Source organism: Nyctereutes procyonoides, unplaced genomic scaffold (genome assembly GCF_905146905.1).
Source record: "Nyctereutes procyonoides isolate TBG_1078 unplaced genomic scaffold, NYPRO_anot_genome, whole genome shotgun sequence".
In the NCBI taxonomy this organism is placed as follows: domain Eukaryota; kingdom Metazoa; phylum Chordata; class Mammalia; order Carnivora; family Canidae; genus Nyctereutes; species Nyctereutes procyonoides.
This window is the reverse complement of record NW_026575133.1, coordinates 38,123,695-38,146,888: the sequence shown is the minus strand read 5'-3', so window position 1 is coordinate 38,146,888 and position 23,194 is coordinate 38,123,695. Positions and strand designations below refer to the sequence as shown.

Below are 23,194 nucleotides of genomic sequence, written 5' to 3'. Positions count from 1 at the left end.
GGGAGCCCCCAGGGGACTCACAACTCCCTTCTAGGGTGAGGAGTTACAAGCTAAGAGTTCAGGGTCACACCCATATGGGGGAGCCCACTGGCCATCCTGCCCCTAACCTCCAGTGGTGTCCTGCAGTCCCAGCTAGACGCTGTCATTGCTCCCCACAGAACAGACCCCCTGGGCTGTGGCATCCGCCCTGCATTGTCCCAGATCTCGGGCAGGCAGGAGGGTCTTCTTGGCCACAGCTTCTGCGCGAAAACAGAAAAAAACCCTGTGAACTCACAGCCAGGGCTTCTGTGCACACCTTCAGACATCAGAACCCCCCACCTGGCTTGTTAAATCACCCCCAGAGGCCCCGATTCAGGAGGTCTGGGGCAGCGCCTGGGAATCTGCGTTTCTGTCAAATTTCCAGGTGGTTACTGATGCTGCTGGTCAGGGACCCCACTTGGGGAAAAATCAACCTGTCCCTCAGGGGGCTTCCTTGTGCTCCCTGAAGATACCCATCTCCTGCTATTGTCCTTCCTCCCGGACGCCCCCGAACCACACAGGTTCTGGGTAGAGGGGTCTCGGCCTTGGTTGCCCTTCCTGACTGTGACTGCGCCTGTGTGGTTGGGTCTTACAGGGAAGAGAAGGAGCGGTGGATCCGGGCCAAGTATGAGCAGAAACTCTTCCTGGCGCCGCTGCCCTGCACGGAGCTGTCCCTTGGCCAGCACCTGCTGCGGGCCACCGCCGACGAGGACCTGCGGGCTGTCATCCTGCTGTTGGCGCACGGCTCCCGGGAGGAGGTGAATGAGACGTGCGGAGAGGGCGACGGCCGCACAGCGCTGCACCTGGCTTGCCGGAAGGGGAACGTGGTCCTGGCGCAGCTCCTGATCTGGGTAGGTCACCAGGTGCCGCACATGGAGCAGAGCTGCCACGAGCATGTTGTCTGCTCTGCGGGCATCCTTCTGGTGGAAGGGTACAAGTCTGAAGATGGAAGGCCTCAGGGCTGGGGCACTGAGGGTTCCGGGACCGAGGCCCCTGGTTCCCCAGCTCCCCAACGTGAGGACACCCCTTGTGCTTGAGGACTGAGTAAACGGAGGAAGGTAGTGAGCGGGACACGCTCCGCTAGCAAGGAGCCAAGGTGTCTGCAGAGTTCGTGCTTCTCGTGACCCCTCTGGGTCAAGCCAGGCAGAGGTGTCCCTCTTGTTCCTCCCATCATCTCTGTTTTGGAGGGGGGCGGAGAGCAGGGACACAGCTAGTTTATGTATGTGGTTTTTCTTTTACCAGACATAAAAATACTGGGCCCAGAATGTGATGTTTGATACGGTAGGACTTTGTCAAAGGGCTTCTTCTGGCCTGTTCTCGGTAACTTCTTCTAAGAATGTGATTTCTTACATTTCTATGGAAGCATTAGTCATGATGCCCGAACGGAGACAGGAAAGGGAGAGTGTGAAGGAGCAGGGCTGCTTCAGAGAAGTCCATGCCCAACCGTGGCGGCCACCGCGAGTCCCCATCCAGGGGTCCAGGGGCAGCAGAGAACTCCCTGGGGAGGCAGGGGGTGGACGGAGGGAAACCCTGGCCAGTTATAGGACCCAGATAGCGCGGGGGTAGCCACTGTCCCTGTGCTCTTATGTGTTACGTATGTATTTCCTACACTGGAAAAGAATCGCTTCTGAGATCAAAATGCAGTTGTTTTCTGTTTTTACAATTGGAACATCAAAACAGAGTTAGCAACACTAGAATTATCCTTGGTCTCCTGCAGAAAGGAGGGCCTTTTAGTTGTTAAGCACGGCCTTTCAGAGAACACGCCGTGGGGCCGCCCACCTCCCCAGCCAGTTCACATCTGTAGCCTGTCCCCGGGAGGGCGCACTCCCACCGGTGACCTCACGGCCCTCTGTTCCTCCGCAGTACGGGGTGGACGTCATGGCCCGTGACGCCCACGGGAACACGGCGCTGGCCTATGCCCGGCAGGCCTCCAGCCAGGAGTGCATCGACGTCCTGCTGCAGTACGGCTGCCCCGACGAGCGCTTCGTGCTCATGGCCACCCCCAACCTGTCCCGGAAGAACAATAACCGGAACAACAGCAGCGGGAGGGTGCCCACCATCATCTGAGGACCACGCACCCACCTGCCCGCCGCACCCGGGCACCCACAGCCTCATGCCCCCTCTTGGAAGTCACGACACGTGAGTCCCATCACGTCCCCACTCTCCTCCTGGTGGCTGCCCGCCCAACCGCCCTCACTCCACGCGCAAATCACAAAACCTGACCGTCCTCCCTGGGGCAGAAGAGGAGGCCAGGAGGCTGCCGAACGGATTCCTTTTCATGAACTCCCCTAACAACAAGCAGGACCCACCGGCAGGCCTTGGTTTGTTGATGATAGCACACGGTGAGGGACCCTCCCTTGCCCCCCTCCCCCCGCATCGGGCGGCCTGTAGACACAGAGCCCTGTAGACACAGAGCACGGCACAAGGGACGGGGACACGAGGGGGAGGGTGGGCAAGGAGCAAGGGGAAGGGTAACTCTCCTTAACTGGCAGTTAAGCACATCAGTACATTTCACCTCTACCAAACGGAACACTTGGATTTCATCTCCTCTCCGAGGAGCTTGACGGCATAAATCAGAAGCAAGCAGAGTTTGTCAGGTTTGAAGCCCCTATGATGGTATGTGTCAAATCAGTTGTGGCTAATCTGTCCGGGGAGAATACTGGCTTCATTACACTTGTATAGTTGAGTTCTTCCAGCATTACCGCTGTTTAATAGAACATGATTAGTCATCACCGAGAAGAAAGCATATTAGCCGAGGAGGTAGTTACGCAGCACGCTCTGATGATTGCCACGATGTGATTGCAATACTTCTTAGAAGCATCGTATTATCCCAGACATGTTCTTTCGAGCCCTTGGAGCCCTCCTTTCTAAATTCACTGTCATAATTTAGTATCTGTTTAATTTTTCAGTCCAAAGAGGGGAAACCAGTTGCTGAGTATTATTTGACTGGAGTCTCCTTGGGTGCAAAAACAAAATGGAAAAAATAAATAAGAGTTAAGTCACAAATTCAAAAGGAAATCACAAATTCAAGCTAATAATAACATTTTGAGGCCATGTAGTGAACTAAGTCAATGCATAAAATGCTTTTTTTTTCCACCTCCCCCCCCCCGCCACACCCCCAAAAATGAGAGGGCTTTCACGCCCTTTTGCTAAGGTGGCAGTCTCGGCCAGTCCCGAGCCACACCGGAGTGTCACACAGGCTTCTGTGTCATGTCTTTAGATAAGATTGTGAAAATCTATTTGAATAAAAGAAGTTCATAAATATGCATTGATTTTTGTACAGACAAATGGCACCTCTGTTAATTTATAAATTGAACTGGATGTGAACAAATAGCATGCAACTAGTTGAAATAAGAGGGTTACAGATCATTGTACCTGGGAAACACTCCCAGCAGCAAACACTTCCATTAATGTGATCGACAGCTTTTAAAAAGGAACATATCAGAAGAAGACGGTGGTACAATTTGCTTATTAAAATCGAGAAAGGAAAAAAAAAAAGACACTTAGATGCCTATGAGAGAGTGGGGGAAGGAGGCATGTGATTTCTCATTATTTAGATCTGATACCACTTCTGCAGGCCCAGAGGAAGGGGCCCTGCGGAGAAGCCTGGGATGATTTTCTGAATACCAGACCCGGGTGCTTTTGCGGAGGCGGGTCCTGACCGGCCACCCACCGTTCTGTGGCACTGGCTGGCCCCTGACTTGGTGGCCAGGCCCTCTGCCTCTCCTTCATTGGGTCACCTGGCCTGCCGTCGTCCCTGTGGCATCAGGCTGCCTGAGACTCCAGCCACCTTCAGCGTGGTGGGCAAACGCAGTAAACCAGGTCATGACACCTTGGGTTAAAAACAAGAAGGGGTGGCTGTGCCTAGATCCCATTAGCAGGTGTGACCTGGGAGAGGTCATCCCACTGGGAAGGCGACTCTGGACCGCTGTCAGCACAGGAGCAGGGCCACGTCCTCCCGGCAGCCTCCAGGCAAGTTCCTTGCTCTCATATATTAAACCTTCTATTTTCTAAGAGTTTTTCTCTTCTTTCACTTTTTAAAAAAAAAAAAAATTTAAGTAGGTGGGGAAAAAAATAAATCTTTACACTGAATTTATATGTGGGTCAGTGTTTCATGGACATTTGTAACCTTGATTCAGCTGCGTGGAACCCAGCAGGCTCCAGGAATAGCAGGTACAGAAGCCACGAGGCTGAGAGCCTTGACACCAGGTCCCTAATCTTCCCCTCCAGCCCCGATTTTTAATTCTGTGTTTCATCACTGTGTAGTTATTTTAAATGTGAATAGAAAAAAAAAGTCATTGCCTATTTTTGAAGAACACGTTACTGTGCTAACCCAGCTATCCACACTCGCCTCCGCACAGCCTTTAGCCTAGACTTTACGTAGTGAACGCAGATATAGTATAAATGAAATTCTTAAATTATTTCATTGTAGTTAATTCCCGCTCTAGGAATGCTCTATCATATAGCAAAGCCTCGTTTTGAAAAGAAACGGAAAATTCCTTGTAAGGCTTCTGAGATGTATATGAGTGTGTACATATTATTATATGTGTTTATAATATAATATTTTCCCAAATGACTTTTTTTCACGTAGCCTTTCACAACCTGAATGCTAGATTGGTCTGGTTTGGTTTTGTTTTTCTCTCTCTCTTCTCTCTCTCTCCGGCATGGGGACTTTATGGATTCCTTCTCAGAAAACTTGACCCTTCCTCTGCTATTTTTAGCAACGTTGATCTGCTCCATGAGGCAGCCAGCTTTCCTGAGCATGAGTTTGGGCAACAGGGGAGAGGCGGAGGTGGGTTTCAAGGGTCTTTCTCCAAATAAAGGTGACCGGTGGCTAATCTGCTTGTATTTCGGCGTCACACCAGAAGGCCTTTCTTCACCGGTACAGTGCTCACACTTCCATCCTAAAGCCTTGCTCTCACACCAAGGCAGGGAAGATAAAGCCAAGGGCTGGCGTTAGAAACAACCAGTTTGGGAAGGGGGTCGTGTTGTTGTCACTGTTTATTCCCACGGAAGGTTCCGTGAAGTGACGGTGATGAGAAGACTCCACTGCACAGTCCACATAGCCTTTTCTATTCAGAATTAAAGTTCCCTTAACCTGAAGCCACCTGCTGCAGAAGGCACGGGTGCATGTGGTCACCAGGGAATGTAGCATCACGATCTGGCGGGGTTCCTTCTGTGGCCCCAGAAACCCTGCAGGGGAAGGAGCCTTGATTCCGTCTCCCGCCGTCTCAGGAGATGAGCAGCCTGAGGGTGCACAAGTGACATTTTCATGAGTCTTTGGCCCCATGAGCAGGTGCAGTTCCATGTGTCCCAGTAAAAGCACGCTGCATGTAATTACCCCAGAAAGCAGGGGAAGGCAGTGGGGGTGCTTGTCGATCACAGGGCTGCTGAGTGCCCTTGTGGGATTGCTCTTGACCAGAATCCTACAAGCCCATTCTCTGTCCCTGAGCCCAGGCAGTGGGTGGCCCTCCCAGCGCCTGTGCCGGCCGTGCCTTTCCACCTGTCCTCTGGAGTTTGGTCTAGCCTGCTGAGGTCTGCTTGGACCCAGCCTCTGCCGTCTGGCCTACAGACCAGTCTGCCCAGTTGTGTAACATCTGCACACTTCCTGTACATCTGCAGAGCAGCAGTCACAAACTTAATTAGGGGAGAACAGACCTGGCTTCCCTGGGCTCTGTTGTCCCTCCTGTGTAGCCTTGGCCAGGTACCCAGCTCTGGGCCTCTTCTTCAACAGGGACACTGGGGTGGCCTCACAGGATCTGATGACCAATTGGTTTCCAACCAATGTGACAAATGCCAGGGGCTGTATGCTCAGGATATGGGAGTGTCCATTAGGAACAGGAATGCTGATAGCCCCAAAGCCAGGTCACGTGCCTGGAAGGCTGCCCCTCGACGCTGGCAGCGCATCCTCCAGCCAGTGCCCTAGGGAGTCAGCGACAGCATGTTTGCCAGCCCCCCAAGCCTCCGGGCCTCTCCTCTGCCAAGCCAGTCTGTGCCCTTCCCCACCCCCATGCGCTCGGAGCAGTGTCAGAGGAGGGGGTGAGGCTCTCTGTGAGCCCCTACTCCCAAAGAACCCCTCCCCCGAGGGAAGAGCCACGCTGCCCACGTCCTGACCTTTATCCTCCATTCCTGTTGTCAGAGTTCGATTTCCCAGAAGCAAAGAAAATGTTGAGTCTTACCCTCATGCATTCGCTAAGGTCACCTTAGGCCCAACATTGACTGCATCTCTGCTACACCCTGTGGTAGACAGGCCTCCGTCCCTTCAGAAGCCGCCAGGAGGCTGCTGGGACACTCCCCACACTGGGTTCTCCGAGCTGGCTGGAGAGCACCATGCTGACGGGGCTCAGGGCTCTACAGCCTCCCTCCCCGTCAAGGCCGGCGTTCAGCTTCCCTTGGGCCCGCGCTTGGTGAACACATCTTCCCCTCCAGGGTGGCCGTCGGGTCCTGCCCGGCCCCCAGCCCGCACTGCGCTCAAAGATGATGTGGGTCCCTGAGGCTCCAGCTCTGCCAACCCTTCCTTGCATTTAGAATGCTCTGGAAATAACCACATTCCCACCTAGGGAGGGTAGAGGCTCCAAGAGTAAGTATGCTCAGACCTCCAAAACTTCTCGAAAGGCAAAGATAATTGGAAAGCAGATCCATTACCCCTCCACCGCCTGCTTTGCCCTCCCCCATCTGCTCTATTTCCATCCCTCACGCGCCCCCCAAGGTCGGTGTGACTTTCTAGAACTCCCCTGGATTGTATTTATGTCCTTCAACAAACAAATTGAAAACCAGTCAGGAAGGAATTCAAATAGCAATGTGCTGAAGATACACATCTTTCTTTCCCAGGGAATATAATTTATTTCTGACTCCCTCCTCGAACGTGGGTTTCACACATTGTGAAGTCCTGTCTTCGAGTGATTTTCACCCTCATCCTTCACCAAAAGCTACATAAGGGCCTTTGGCATCCAGGCTTGGATTTTTCACTTTGGACCATTATCGACGTGTTGCTTTCTTGAATTCCCAAGTGGCTTTCCTCTGGAAGGCCTGTGGTCAGTGAGTCTTCAGCGTGGGCCCCGCCACCCCCGCCAGGGCCCCCGGGGTGTGGCGCTCACAGTGGGCAGGGGGCTGGCGGTGGGGTCGCCCCCACTCTGCTCCGTACCCCGCACCCTGATGGCTCCTTCGCAGTTCAAGCATCTAAATCAGGTGGCCTTTCAGTCAACACGTTGAATTGCTTCCAATTACGCAGAAGAGAGAAGGGGGCGTGGGTTGGTCCCTGGAGTAGACGGGAGTGGTTCAGACTTTTCTCTCCACTGCTGCCAGGAAGGCACCCCTGGGACCCAGAATGGCCAGGACCCTGGAGAGGAGAGAACAGCAGGGCGGCTCTGGGGGTCCACACCCCCCGCACTGGGCCCCTCCCCCTTCCCCTCCAGGAAGAAAGGACACAGAACAGGTTAGAATTCATATTTCAAAAACACTCATGTTCTTCCCCTTAGAGGAGAAAGGCTGTCCTTATGTAGATTTTTTTTAACAATATTAATGGATTCCCTATTGAATGTTGGATGCCTACTGCTTTTTGAACCTAGATTTGGCACTTCTTTCCAGTTCCAGTTGTTCCATGTGGGCCAGAGGGGAAATTAGAGGACATTCCACCGGCACAGGATGCTATAAGACCAGAAAGTCTGGTTTTTAGCCTGTGATTTTTAAAACGCCCAAGTTCCAGAAGTAGTTGAGTTTCACCAGCGTGGGAAACACGCTCCCGAAGCAAGGATTCAGGACTGCAGATTTGAAAACCCCTCCTTTCTGCATTTCACTTGGGGGTGGGGGGTGGGTGCTGATTTCACTGTCAAACGACAGCATTTGGTTCTGGGGCTTGCACCTGGTTGGTAAAAATGCTCTTGTCCGAGGGCCCCCATCCCATGCAAAGGGCCTGCGGTGCCAGGAGGCGGGCAGGGGGAGGCAGGTATGCCCAGCGGCGCCCCGCCCTGAGCTGCCCCTGCCAAGCGACAGACAAGCTCGGGGGTTTAGCAGGTGTCCCCCTGTGCCCGGCACTGCAGGGTACGTGCAGGGCAAGCCGCCTTCGTCGGTGGGGGGGGGGGGCACGGTGTGATAGGTCAGCCCAGGGCTTGTGTTCTACTCTGGCCTGGTGTGTGGCTTCTGTAGAGAACGCCCCCGAGGGCCCGGGGGGTGCCATATGATAGAGACTCGCCTGCCAAAGTGAGGGCTGCCTAGGGTTCACTGTCAGCAGGAACTCCGTGTCCTTCACCTTGAGACGCAGGTGAAAGAAAAGAACCACATAAGACGTAAGAGCTTCGAGGAATCTTCCAAGCGGAATGCTCAGGTGTCGGGAGCAGCTGCCCCTAAATCAGTGTGTGCCCTGATCCCCCGGACCAGATCGTGGCCACGGTGCCCGGGAAGTCAGCATCTGGGCCAGCCCAAACTCCAGTAACGAGGCGGGTCACCAACCCCCAGGAGGTCACGTAGTCGTGCCTGATGCCCCGTGTAAGGTGGTGCGTGTCCGGGCTTGAGGAAGGACGTCCTGGGGCTGTCCGTCCCTGGCCGGGCACCCAGTTGTAGAAATCCCGAGTGACAGGCCTTTTGCCAGAGGCCTGGGGGGCGCCCAGCTGGTGACCACTGCTCCCAGCCCTGCGGCCGCCATCCCGCCACAGAGGACAGAGGGGCCCGAGGGCGCCCTCCCGGCCCCGGCCCCGCCCCCGGGGTGCACAGCAGGGGGTCACCGGGCTGCTCAGGCAGCGGGATGCGTAAAAGGGCTTTGCGGCTGGTCACGCGGCTCCAGGTTGGAGATCCTGCCTGCCTTAAACCTCGGAAGCATCCCCGTTTCCCTCCTCCCAGCTGGGCTGTGCTGAGCACGTGCGCCTCTGGAGGCTGCCACCCCTGCCCTGCTCTGGGCACCCACGTGCTGGGGATGGTGCCCTGCGCCCTTGACCGAGGCCGCTCCACAGGGCCCGGAGGGTGCGCCCTCCCCAGGCCCAGGCCCGGCCGTCAGGTGTCGGGATTGCTTCCTGCCCCACATGGCCCCGACTCTACTGCCCGTGACCCCGAATGGGGGGGGGGTGCTCGTGTGGCAGCTGGTGTGCTTCCCAGCGGGAGCCTGAGTGGGTCCAAGGTGACAAGGGAGGCATTTCTGGGAGGCAACAGGGGACACCGAGTCTCTGCCCCCCGCAGCACATTTTTCTGTTTCTGTAAATAGTGATGTATAGAAGATGGAAGAGCGGCCTGGGGTTTATCTAGAGGTGGGTTTGGTTTCTTTGGGGTTTTGGGTTTTTTTTTTCTTTTTTTTTTCCTTCGGTTGTTTTTATATTACCTCATTCAGCAAGTTTGTTTCACAATGACTCAATGATGCTTTATTTATATTGTTTGTACTGTAATTAAAACCATTGACAGACATTTCACTTTGCTTGTTATTTCATATGATTTTGTTTTGATTAAATATGCCAGTTTGTATTTTCCTGCATTGGGATTTTTTTTGTGTCCGCTGTACAGTATTCTAAGGGGGGAGAAAAAGAGAAAAAGAGAAATGTGTAAAGTAATGGGGAGAGGTGGCTATAGTGTAGAGACCTCTTTCTAATAAAGAAATGAAAATATGTCTACACTGCTTCTGCGGAGGTTTTTTGGGGTTTGGGGGTGGGGGGGGTGTCGGTCATCTGTCCTGGCGGATGGGATTTGTGTGCTCCGGGGAGGAGAGAGAGGAGAGGGACGTCCTAGGCCGGGCAGCCTCTCACGTGAGGAAATTGGCACATACGTGCTGTGGCCGTGGCGTGAGGGGACGATGATAAGGAGCATCTCTTCCAACTTGTGCATCTTCAAGCAACTCTGAGGGGCCATGACTTCGCCAGCCGGGTGGGCCCAGAAGATGCTTGTCAAGTATCTTTGCGCTGGACCACGCTACCCCGGGTGTGTGATAAGGACTCGGCAGGTGGCTAGGAAAGAAAGCCCTTCCAGAATGCTCTTACCAGTACTCCCGTCACTAACGGTATCCCACTCTTCTCACACAAGTTATCTCATGTCTCTACCTTCAAACTCCGAACATTAAAACACCCAACTGCCACCACCCAGGCATCACCACAGTCAGCAATTTTGGGGCACACCTTCCAGATGCTTCTCTCTGCACACAGACAGAGGCCCACCCCCTCACCCACTCTTGCAGGGCAATACATATAAAGCCGCATGGTCCCAGGACATGTCCGTAGTTACGTCTCCTGCGGAGATTTCCCGATGGCACGGCGACCCTACGGCGCCGCCGTGCCTCGGGGCCCGTGTGTGCCAGCACAGCCCGTCACGCCACAGCACCTCCCACCCAGCCGCACGAGCTCACACGGCCGCCGGCAACGCGGTCACACCACAGCCAGCAGGCCAAATGCAAAACGTTACGGAGCTTACTTGTCGGACTGCGGGATAAAGGGAAAAGGAGGACCAGATTCCTCTTCCACGCTCTAGGAGGAACCAATTCCACTTACACGCGTGTTGGTTCTCTGGCCTCTGCTAACGTATGGCTTAAATGGCGTAAGGGATTGAGTAGCGCCAGGGCTGGCAAGGCCATCAGAGGGCACCCGGGCCCTGCCTCCCCCGGACCATCTGGTCAACCGTGGCTCGTGGGCGTGTGTTACCGCCCGGCACCCGCATGAGGCCCTTCCACCGCCAGCATCTGCATTCCACGCGGGAAGGAGAGAAACAGCTGGACAGGCCTCTCCTATCCAGTGTCCCCTAAGCCCATCATGACTCTGCCCTTGGACCCCGCACCTCCTCCTTGGCCACGCAGGAACAAGGTCCCTCGGGGCTAGGAAGGAGGCCGGGGGATGCGGCGGCTCACTGGGGCAGGGCCTGGTGGAAAGGAAAGGGGGGCGGCCGTTGGGCAGGCAGCGCAGGGTCTCGGAGCCTGCACCCCGCGGCCCCCCAGACGCCTTCCGTCAGTACCCACGCGGGGGCTCCCGCAGAGATGGCCAGTGCGCAGGCTGCCCCGGCCCTGCCGCGGCGGCTCCTCCTCTCCCACCGCCCCACCGTGACTCTGGCCCCTCCTTCCATCCCGTGCTCCTGACCCCGGGGGGACACCTCCCGCCCACTCACCTGTGCAAGCCAAGGTGCATGCACCAGATGCCCTGAGGAGCTCTGTCCTCCGGCCAGGTAACAAAAGCCAGACTGAGGGCCGCCTGGGTGGCTCAGCGGTTGAGCGTCTGCCTTCAGCTCAGGGCTTGATCCCGGCGTCCCGGGATGAGTCCTGCATCCGCTACAGGGAGCCTGCTTCTCTCTGTGTCTCTGCCTCTGTCTCTCCCTCTGTGTGTCTCATGAATAAATAAATAAAATCTTTAAAAAAACAAAACAAGACTGAAGGTCTAGATTTTACAGCCAAGATTTTTTTTTTTTTTTAAGTGATAGTGCTCAGGGCGGGCCCGGCTACAGTGAGACTGACACCGACACGCCATTGGGGGAAACAAAGTCAAACAGAAACAGCATTTCCACAAAGCCACATGGACCTGTGTGCAAAGGCTCTGAAAACCTCCCCACCCCCGCCCCCGGGCCCAGGAACCAGGCCCAGACACGGCTCCAGCCCGTAAATAAGTGTTGATTCCATGAACGAATACGATGCCTAGGAATCTGGCCGAGGAGTGACATGACGACGTCAACGTTTCCGTAAGAGATGTTCGTGACTATGGCACTTGTGATAACAAAATATGGGGAACGAGCCCAAAGCCCAACAGGAGGGGGAGAGTTAACTCAGTCCCGGAAAGGTGAGTCACTTCGAAAGTGTTCTTACCGCTTGAGGAAAGGATACCATGTAAATTTAAAATTAGGATAGAGAAGATATACCTAAGACTCTCTTAATAAAGAATGTATATTCTTAAAGATATTTTTATATCCTTATTTCATTTTGAAGAAAAAAGAATCCAGAATGTTTGCAGCGCCGCCTCCATGGGGAGTTCTGGATGGTGTCTATTTTACTCCTTCTACTGTCCACTTTTTCTCCATAAGAAAGTATTTTTAAAAAGTTATTTTGAGGGATCCCTGGGTGGCGCAGCGGTTTGGCGCCTGCCTTTGGCCCCGGGCGCGATCCTGGAGACCCGGGATCGAGTCCCACATCGGGCTCCCAGGCATGGAGCCTGCTTCTCCCTCAGCCTGTGTCTCTGCCCCTCTCTCTCTCTCTCTCTCTCTGTGTGACTATCATAAATAAATAAAAATTTAAAAAAAAGTTATTTTGAGATATATTTGCAAGCTCGTGGTTTGCCGTTGACTTTGGAGATAGTGGCTGGGTTTTTTTTATTATTATTAATACATTTTTCACTCATACTAAAATCGGAGAAAAGGTTGGTTAATTGATTAAGTAAACGCCTGAAACAGGTTGATTAAAAATTAGGAAACATTCAGGCCAAGAGCAAACCGTAATTCACAGAATCTGAGGAACAAAATTCAAAGAGACCACTCACTGCCAGCCCACTGCACATAGAAGCTTCTAGAAGGCCTGGCCACCCCAGCACCCCTGGCCTCCTCCCTTCCCCTCCCAGGTGCTTCTCCCTTCCAGCCCCTCCCCCAGGGGATCACAGCTACTCCCTCTGCCTGCTCTTGTCCCTCCGCCCAACAATCCTGGGGATTTGATCTCCCTACTCCCTGTGAGATCCCTTCACAGCTCCCTATGTCTTTTTTTTTTTTTTTTTTTTAGATTATATTTGAGACAGAGAGAGAAAGCACAAGCAGAGGAAGGGGGCAGAAGGAGAAGCAGTCTCCCCTGCAAGTGGGGAGCCAGATGCAGGGCTCCACCCCAGGACCCCAAGATCATGACCTGAGCCAAAGGCAGACCCTTAACAAAGAAGGTTCCCCCTTGTTTTCTTTTTAATAAGATTCATTCACGTACTTTAGGGGGAGCCCGAGTGGGAGCAGAGGGAGAGGGAGAAAGAATGTCAGGCAGCCTCCCCGCTGAGCTAGGAGCACCCCCCCCCCACCGCCACTGGATCCCAAGACCTTGAGATCATGACCGGAGCCCAAATCAAGTCCAAAGCTTAACCAGCTGAGCCACCCGGCAGCCCAACTCCACTTCTGACAGCAGGTCCGCCATCCTAAAGGTGGTCCCCACTGTCAGCTTGCGCCGCCCCCCACTCCGTCCCCGTCACCTGCCTCCTCCTGCCCCTCTGCCCCTCTCCGACCGCTCGGCCCTGCCCCAGCGTCCCGGCCTGGCCTGCTCCCGGCATCTGTGCACCTTTCCCGCCCCCCTGGGAGGACCCCACCATGTGCGGCTCGCTCTTTCTAACCTTTGGGGTCTCAGATGAAAGGTCCCTCTGAGAGACGTCCCCCCAGCCCCGTCCCCCGAGCTGGGCCTCCCTGCCTTTGCGCGTGGTGCTCTCCCTGGCCTTCGCCGTGCATTTCTCTATGGGACAAGCCAGCCCCGTCCTGCGCCTCCGGCGGTTCCGGGCCCTGGGTCTGTCTGGGTGCCCCCGCCCCGCCCGCCACCCAGGGCCCGCCCGGAACCAAGGAGCGTGTGTGGAAAGGACCTGCCCCGCCCGGGCCCCCAGGTGCACCCTGGGCTCCCCCACCCTGCTGGGCGCCCACCCGCCGCGGACGTGCCCAGCTCAGCGGGCCGCCCTCCTGCGAGTGCCCGGCGCGCTCCCGCAGGTGCCCCTGCCCGGCCGCGCGTGCCAGCCGTGCCCACCGCCGCAGTTCATCACCGCGCGGGGCCAGCAAGGCGCCTAATTGGCCCATAAATGTGGCCCAGGAGCCGCACCTGCCACCCAGAGGCTCGGCAGGCAATTAGCGCTTATTTATTCGCATATGGTGGTGACCGCGCTCCAGCCACTCGCGCCGCCGACGCTTCCTGGCCACGCGTGTCATGGCCCCAGACGGGCACGCCGCACCCCACACACACCACACACCCCAGAGACTCACACATACCCCAGAGACCCACAGACACAGACACACCCCATACACACCCACAGACACACATCCCCCCCACACACACACATACACACCATGCACATACACATACACCATGCACATACACATCACCTACCACATGCACACCACACACACATCACACACACCACAGACCCACACATACCATCAAACATACACACTATGCACGCACGTACCACATACCACACACATACACATCATACACACCCACACATATGTACCACACACATGCATCACACATATGCACCACATGCACGTCACACACACATACACACACATCACACATCACACATATGCACCACATGCACGTCACACACACATGCACACACATCACACATCACATATATACACCACATGCACGTCACACACACACCCCACATGCACACACATCACACATCACACATATGCACCACATGCACGTCACACACACATGCACACACATCACATATATGCACCACATGCACGTCACACACACCCACATGCACACACACACACACGACCAGGGAGGATGGGGACTTGGCATCCCACTGCCATGGGCTGAGGCATTCAGGGGCGACGTGCGTGCCCGGCCCTCGCTCGTGAAATGCTCGGCGGAGGAGGCCCAGAGCGGCTGCAGGTGCCTGCGCCGTCTGTGCAGGGGACTGTGCGCTGCCGGCTGGGAGAGTGGCCCGGGGCCTGAGCCCGCGGTGCGTGCACTTCCAGAATGCTCGGCATCTGGTCACTTCCACTCCCTTCCATTGAGCCTCACTCGGGAAAACCACTCCCTGAACCGAGCGGCTGCCAGTTGCCGCAGGGGAGGGGACACGGTGGTGATGATGATGGTGACAGGCAGGCTGTCTGCCCAGAGCCCGCCCCGGGCCCCAGTGCTCACCTGCACATGCAGGAATTCATGAGGACTCAATGGCCTAATAATACGGGGAAAGAACTTAGACCTGAGCTTGGTCCTTATGGAGCTTCTAGGAAGCATCAAAACGCACCATCATCACGATTGCCACAGAAAACTCGGGACACCCAGATAAGCCACAGCAGATACAACGTTAAGATTCCCCCTAATCCGGGGCGCCTGGGGGGGCTCAGCGGCGAGTGCCTGCCTTCAGCCCAGGCCATGACCCCAGGGTCCCAGGATCGAGTCCCGCGTCGGGCTCCCTGCATGGAGCCTGTTTCTCCCTCTGCCTGTGTCCCTGCCTCTCTCTCTCTCCGTGTCTCTCATGAATAAATAAACTCTTTAAAAATATATATGGGTGCCTGGGTGGTGGGGCAGTCACCATACGGGCAGTCGGTCGAGCAACCAACTCCTGAATTTGCTCAGGTGTGAGCTCATGGGCATGACATGGAGCCCCGCCACCGCCCCTGCACTCAGCCCAGAGCCTGCTTGTGAGCCCCGCACTCTTCCTCCCTCTGCCTCTCCCCCACCCGCCAACAAACAGATCTTTAAAACACAAAATAACGTTCTTCAAGCTATCTTGTAGCCTACTCTTCCCTTCAAATATTTCTTTTGAAGCTTTTCAAGCCCACAGAAAGGCGTATTTCGGCAAACACTCAGAGAAACCTCATCTGCATTCACCAGTTATTCACATTTTCACATCTTTTATGGGTTTTTTTAAAGATAGATCTATTTTAGTATTTATTTATTTATTTATTTATTTATTTATTTATTTATTTATTTGAAAGAGAGAGAGCATGAATGGAGGGAGGGGCAGAGGGAGGAGGAGAAGCAGGCTCCCCGCTGAGCAGGGACATGCCCCCGCCCCATACAGGGCTCCATCCCCGGACCCTGAGATCATGACCCGAGCCGAGGTCAGATGCTCAACCAACTGAGCCACCCAGGCGTCCCAACATTTTCACATCTTGGTGATCTGCAGATAGATGTCCCACAGACGATATAGGACGATACATAGATGACAATGAGCACACACACTATGCAGAGCCATTTGAAAGTAAATTACCAACATCATGATTTTTCACCCTTAAATAAATAAGCACAAGGACTTTCTCTGTCGTAACTACAAGACCATTATCACTCCCCAGATAGTTACCATTGATATGATATAATATGCAGTCCATATTCAAATCTCCTCAATTGTCCCAATAATGTCTTTTATAGCTGATTTTCCTCTCATCCAAGATCCAATCAATAATCACACGGAGCCCTTAATTGTCACGATAACCTACTTCTTTAAACTTAAATGAGCATGAACAACTTTTCATGTCAAAAAAAATAGCTAATATGATTTAAACACTCACCAGCCAGGAATGTGGCTGCCTGGTTCCCAGCACTTCCCCAATACGGGACTAAACATTTTATTTAAGTTTTTCCAATTTTAAAAGCAAAAATGGGGGTCTCTTGGTTCTTCTGCATTTCAACACTGCTGGGTTGCAGTAGTGTTTTATCTTTTTATGCTTAAAGACACTTGGCATTTTGTAGTTGTCGCCTCTCCATGTCCTCTACTCACTTATCTTTTGGAGTATTTATCTTTCTCTTAATGATGCACAGGCGGGGAGGGCATTACCCCCTACAAGTCACATGTTATTAAATGTTTCTCATTTCATTTCCTTTTTAAACTTTGCAATTTTTTAATGTGCAGATTTTGGACACGTGTGACAAACCCTTGGTTACTACACTTAGAAAGTCCTTCCTCAGGGCACCTGGGGGGGCTCAGTGGTAGAGCATCTGCCTTCTGCTCAGGGTGTGATCCCAGGGTCCTGGGATCGAGTCCCACATCGAGCTCCCCACAGGGAGCCTGCTTCTCCCTCTGCCTGTGTCTCTGCCTCTTTCTCTCTGTGTCTCTCATGAGTAAATAAATAAAATCTTTTTTAAAAAGAAAAAAAAAACAAGTCCTTCCTCACCCACAATGATAGAAACCTCCATTTCTCTTCTAGGACACCTCCTGTTGCTTTCTGGAACTTTGTTACAGTCGAACTTTTCATCCCTCTTCCATTTGTGAAAATCTTCTGTTTCTGCAAATGGTTAGCTAATCATACCAATTCCCTTATTTTTTCTTTTACCAACTCCATTTATAAGCAATAGGAGGAAAGTCCTTATTAAATGAATGACCCATGGGGCACGTGGGTGGCTGAGTTGGTTGAGCGTCTGCCTTCAGCTCAGGTCACGATCTCAGGGTCCAGGGATCGAGCCCTGCATCAGGCTCCCTGCTCAGCGGGGAGTCTGCGTCTCCCTCTGGCCCTCACCCCTACTTTCTCTCTCTCTCTCTCTCTCTCTCTCTCTCTTTCTCTCTCTCGCTATCTCTCAAATAAATAAATAAATAAATAAATAAATAAATACACATAAATTATGGAATTTCCATGTAGTAGACTAATAATTGGCCATTACAAAGAATAAGGTACCGACAGGGGAAGGTTTCCAGAATATACTGCTAAATAAAATGTTCAAGTTGCAGAGCAGTGCACATACCTCTAGCATGTGACTCCCGAAGCAAGGATGTATTTGTGCATACGTACATACACACACACACAACACACTCTCTTGTCCCTCTTGGTCTTCTTTGCTGGCTGCTCCTCCTCCTCTTTTGACTTCCAAATATCGAGTGTCCCAGGGCTCAGGCCCTGAGCTATTCTGTACCTATAGGACCTCCCTAAATGATCTCTTCTAGGCTCAAGCCTTTCAATATTTGCCCCTGCCTCCCAAATTTAACTCTAGCTGTCCTTCTTTCCTGAGTTCTAGACTCTTCTACCCACTGCTAAGTAGATATTTGGCCATTGCATGGTTAGGAGAGCTCGGAGCTACGAATAAAAGAACACTCAAGTATCAGAGGTAGGCTTGAGCATTAAAGAGATTGAATTGTATCACAGAAAATATTTTGAGGCAGATAGTCCAGGGTTGACGCTGTGACTCAGCAGTGTTATTTAAAAAAAATCAGGTTCTTTCACACTGTTATTGTTAGCAAGATGGCTGCCCCAGCTCCAGACATTGCATTCACATCGATAGATAAAGGGATGGCAAAAGCCACATCTACCCTTTTGATCAGGAAAGCAAAGCCATTCCCAGATTTTCCACCTTCTCCAGCAAATTTTCCCTTTACAACTGTCTCATTGAGGGGGCACCTGGGTGGCTCAGTCGGTTAAGCATCTGCCTTCAGCTCAGGTCATGATCTCCAGGTCCTGGGATCGAGCCCCATGTTGGGCTCCCTGTTCAGTGGGGCGTCTGCTTCTCCCTCTGCCCCTCCCCCTGCTCCTGTGCTCGTTGGCTCACTCTCGCTCCCTTTCATATAAATAAATAAAATCTTTAAAAAAAAACTGTCCCATTGGCCAGAACTTGGTCATGTGGCCGTATGCAGAAACATTGCAAGAGCAAATATGGTACCTCTCCTTTCCAGCCTCTGTTCTGTGGGTGGGAAAGAGAAAACAGGGGCTGGGAAGAGGCGTTGGGTTGGCCAACCACAGCGCCTCTGGTACCTAAGAGTCACCTCGAGTGCACTTCCCACAACAAAAATTCAGCATTCCTTCCCACCATAACCCTCCCTCATATATGCCTCATCTTAGTACGTAGCACCTCGCTCTCGCCAGCACCTCTCGCCAGCACCTCTCGCCAGCACCCTGTGCCCCAAATGCACAGGGGCCGTCAGGGACTTCTCTCCTTCCTTACCAGCCTACTCCTCATCCTCTCCAGCTCAGCACCCACATCCAAGCGCCAGGTTACCCCCAAAGCCCCAAGCTGCTCTTCCTGCTTCTGCCGCTGCCCTTTTCATTAAACCTCCTTTTAAAATGTAAGTCAGCTTTTGTGCCAGTACCACACTGTCTTGATGACCACAGCTTTGTAGTACAACCTGAAATCTGGCATTGTGATGCCCCCAGCTATGGTTTTCTTTTTTAAAATTCCCCTGGCTTTTTGGGGTCTTCTCTGATTCCACGCAAATCTTAAAATAATCTGTTCTAATTCTCAAAAACAGACACATAGATCAATGGAACAGAATAGAGAATCCAGAAGTGGACCCTCAACTTTATGGTCAACTAATATTTGATAAAGGAGGAAAGACTATCCACTGGAAGAAAGACAGTCTCTTCAATAAATGGTGCTGGGAAAATTGGACATCCACATGCAGAAGAAGGAAACTAGACCACTCTCTTGCACCATACACAAAGATAAACTCAAAATGGATGAAAGATCTACATGTGAGACAAGATTCCATCAAAATCCTAGAGGAGAACACAGGCAACACCTTTTTGAACTCGGCCACAGTAACTTCTTGCAAGATACATCCACGAAGGCAAAAGAAACAAAAGCAAAATGAACTATTGGGACTTCATCAAGATAAGAAGCTTTTGCACAGCAAAGGATACAGTCAACAAAACTCAAAGACAACCTACAGAATGGGAGAAGATATTTGCAAATGACGTATCAGATAAAGGGCTAGTTTCCAAGATCTATAAAGAACTTATTAAACTCAACACCAAAGAAACAAACAATCCAATCATGAAATGGGCAAAAGACATGAAGAGAAATCTCACAGAGGAAGACATAGACATGGCCAACATGCACATGAGAAAATGCTCCGCATCACTTGCCATCAGGGAAATACAAATCAAAACCACAATGAGATCCCACCTCACCCCAGTGAGAATGGGGAAAATTAACAAGGCAGGAAACCACAAATGGAGAGGTTTTGGAGAGGATGCGGAGAAAAGGGAACCCTCTTGCACTGTTGGTGGGAATGTGAACTGGTGCAGCCACTCTGGAAAACTGTGTGGAGGTTCCTCAAAGAGTTAAAAATAGACCTGCCCTACGACCCAGCAATTGCACTGCTGGGGATTTACCCCAAAGATACAGATGCAGTGAAACGCCAGGACACCCGCACCCCGATGTTTCTAGCAGCCATGTCCACAATAGCCAGACTGTGGAAGGAGCCTCGGTGTCCATCGAAAGATGAATGGATAAAGAAGATGTGGTCTATGTATACAATGGAATATTCCTCAGCCATTAGAAACGACAAATACCCACCATTTGCTTCGACGTGGATGGAACTGGAGGGTATGATGCTGAGTGAAGTAAGTCAATCGGAGAAGGACAAACATTATATGGTCTCATTCATTTGGGGAATATAAATAATAGTGAAAGGGAATAGAAGGGAAGGGAGAAAAAATGGGTAGGAAATATCAGAAACATGAGAGACTTCTAACTCTGGGAAACGAACTAGGGGTGGTGGAAGGGGAGGAGGGCGGGGGTGGGGGTGAATGGGTGGAGAGCTCTGAGGGGGACACTTGAAGGGATGAGCACTGTATTCTGTATGTTGGCAAATTGAACACCAATAAAAAATAAATTTATTATTTAAAAAATAATAATAAATAAATAAAATGTAAGTCAGCTCCTGAAATACTTGTGCTCTCAATGCTGGCGGCTTCTGGCATCCCTGGAATTAAATCTGGTTGCTTACCTCATCCTGCACAAGTGCCATGTGATCTTGCTCCACTCCTCCTCCGACCTCCCCTCCACAAGCCGCCCTCCGATAGGCACCCTGGCCTTGCTTTTTCTAGAAGGTGCCATTTGATTGCCTTCCCATCTTTGCACATGCTGTTCCCTCTCCTGTTCTCTTCCTTGTCCCGTAACAAATAGATTGAGTTTTTTCTGGGTTCTAGAAAATGAACTGAGATAGATGGGAATATAGAATATGATCAAAGTAGCACGTCACATCGGCGGTATGAGCCATTTAATATACGAGGAGGGATAACGGGCTATGCCTTTAGGGGTAAGTATACTTCAACTCTTACCCCACCATATGCAAAAACAAATTCCAAATAGATTGAGGCAAAATGTAAAAACAGAAGATACAAAAATACTAGAAATAGGTGGAATATTTTTATAATCCTGGACAAGTTTTGTCTCATGGAGATATAAAAACCAAAAGCTTAGAAAAATTGACAGATTTGAGTACATAAAAATGAAAGACTCTTATGCAATAAAATGCATTGTTTTTCTTTCCCTAGAGCCATCCCACGCCCCAAGGACTTTAATTACCTATAGGAAACACAGAGGATAGTGAAACACTACTTGGACAATGCTAGTCAGGAAGGAATTCTATAAAAATATTGCCTGAAGTCTCCAAAAAGTCAGTGTGAGGGTGCGTCTGGGTAGCTCAGTTGGTTGAGCATCTCACTCTTGATTTTAGCTCAGGTAATGGTCTCAGGGTCATGAGTTCGAGCCCCACATTGGGCTCTGTGCTCAGTGTGGAGCCTACTTGAGATTCTCCGTCCCTCTCCCTCTGCCCCTCATGCTTGTGCTCTCTCTCATTCTCTCTCAAAAATAAATAAATATTTTTTAAAAAGTCATTGTCAGGTGCATAATTCTAGAGTAAGAGAGACTAAAATTCATAATAATCAAGGGCAACTTAATGAACCTTGATTGGGGGATCCCTGGGTGGCGCAGCGGTTTGGCGCCTGCCTTTGGCCCAGGGCGCGATCCTGGGGACCCGGGATCGAATCCCACATCGGGCTTCCGGTGCATGGAGCCTGCTTCTCCCTCTGCCTGTGTCTCTGCCTCTCTCTCTCTCTTTCTGTGACTATCATAAATAAATTAAAAAAATGAACCTTGATTGGAAGCTGGTGGTTCATGAAGTTATCAAATGTGAGATGGGAGGGGGCATCTGGGTGGCTCAGTAGGTTGGGGGTCTGCCTCTGGCTCAGGTCACAATCCCAGGTCATGATCTCGATCCTCTGAGATTGAGACCCCACATCGCATCAGGCTCTCTGCTCAGCAGGGAGCCTGCTTCTTATTCTCCCTTTGCCACCAACTCCATTTGTGCTCTCCCTCTCTCCAATAAATAAATAAAATTTATTTAAATTATTTATTTAAATAAATTATATTTATTTAAAAAGTGTGAGATGGTTGACGAAATCCAGATATAGGCTGGACATGAGACGCTGTTGGAGAATTCCTGTCATCTTCTTAGACTGATGATGGTTCAAGTAACGTAGGCCAATGTCTTTATTCTCAGAAGGTACATGAAGGTTTAGAGTGATTCCACAGCCATAAGCAATAAAAAAATAGTTAACAAATGGAGAATGTAGGCAAAGTGTATATAGATGTTTGCTTGCTGTTCTTTCAACTCTTCTATACATTTGAAGATTTTCAAAATAAAAATTGGTGAACATTTGAAATTAGATGAATGAAATAGATGTAATCAGGTATGAAAATGAGTAATAAAGTAACTCACTATCCCAGTGCCTCTGCCAGAGGTAATGACTATCTTGAATTTTGTGCTAATTGTTTCCTTGCTTAAAAAAAAAAAAAAAAAAAAAAACTTTAGTGGGACGCCTGGGTGGCTCAGTGGTTGAAGCGTCTGCCTTTGGCCCAGGGCGTGATCCTGAGTCTGGACAGTCCCATCGGCTCCTGCATGGAGCCTGCTTCTCCCTCTGCCTGTGTCTCTGCCTTTCTCTCTCTCTCTCTCTCTCTCTCTGTCTCTCATGAATAAATAAATAAAATCTTCAAAAAAATACTTTAGTCATATACCACATCCTTCTGTTTGTTTCTGAGCTTTATAAATCCGAAAGCCTATTTTTTCCACCTTACTGATTTTCCCGGATTTCTCTATGCTGTGTGTCACTGAAGTTCATCCATTTGTACTATTCCAGAATGTGAATGGACCACAATTTACTATTCATTCTTCTCTTGATTTGCAATCCCAGATTTTGGACATCACTACGCAGGCTGCCAAGAATATTCTTGTTCACCTTTCCGGTGCAGGTGTCGGAGAGTTCCTGCAGGCCCAAGGTCTCCAAGTTTCCCCTCTCTTACTCTCTAAAAGAATTTGAAGAATTATATATCCTCTTCCATTTTTAAAAAAGATTTTATTTATTTGAGAGTGAAAGAGAGGGTACGAGTGGTGGGGAGGGGCAGAGGAAGAGGGAGAAGCAGACTCCTGGTAGAGTGGGGAGCCCACCGTGGGACTCCATTCCAGGATGTGAGGAACATGACCTGGGCCTAAGGCAGCCACTTAACCAACAGCCACCAAGGCGCCCCTCCTCTTCCATTTTTTAAAGCTGAAATCTTGGCACCTGGGTAATTCATTCAGCGAAACATCTGCCCTTGGCTTAGGTCATGACCCGAGGGTCCTGAGATTGAGCCCCACCTCAGGCTCCCTACTCACTGGGCGGGGGGAGGTCTGCTTCTCCCTCCACCCCTCCTTATGCTCTCTCTTTTGCTATCTCTCTCTCTAATAAATAAAATCTTTTAAAAATAAATAAGTTGAGGGATCCCTGGGTGGCGCAGCGGTTTGGCGCCTGCCTTTGGCCCAGGGCACGATCCTGGAGACCCGGGATCGAATCC

General features: G+C 51.4%; 1 protein-coding gene across 6 annotated transcripts in view; it reads left to right on the top strand.

Moving 5' to 3' along the window:
- The window catches only part of AGAP1 (ArfGAP with GTPase domain, ankyrin repeat and PH domain 1), a 533,866-nt gene extending 524,255 nt beyond the window's left edge, over positions 1–9,611 (top strand). For all 6 annotated transcript variants that reach the window (XM_055346220.1, XM_055346218.1, XM_055346217.1 and 3 more), the window contains 2 exons: positions 614–869; positions 1,882–9,611. In XM_055346220.1, the coding sequence (XP_055202195.1) occupies positions 614–869; positions 1,882–2,085 (460 nt within the window). In that variant the 3' untranslated portion in view covers positions 2,086–9,611. The remainder of the gene's footprint in view (positions 1–613; positions 870–1,881) is intronic.
- Positions 9,612–23,194: the final 13,583 nt, after the last annotated feature.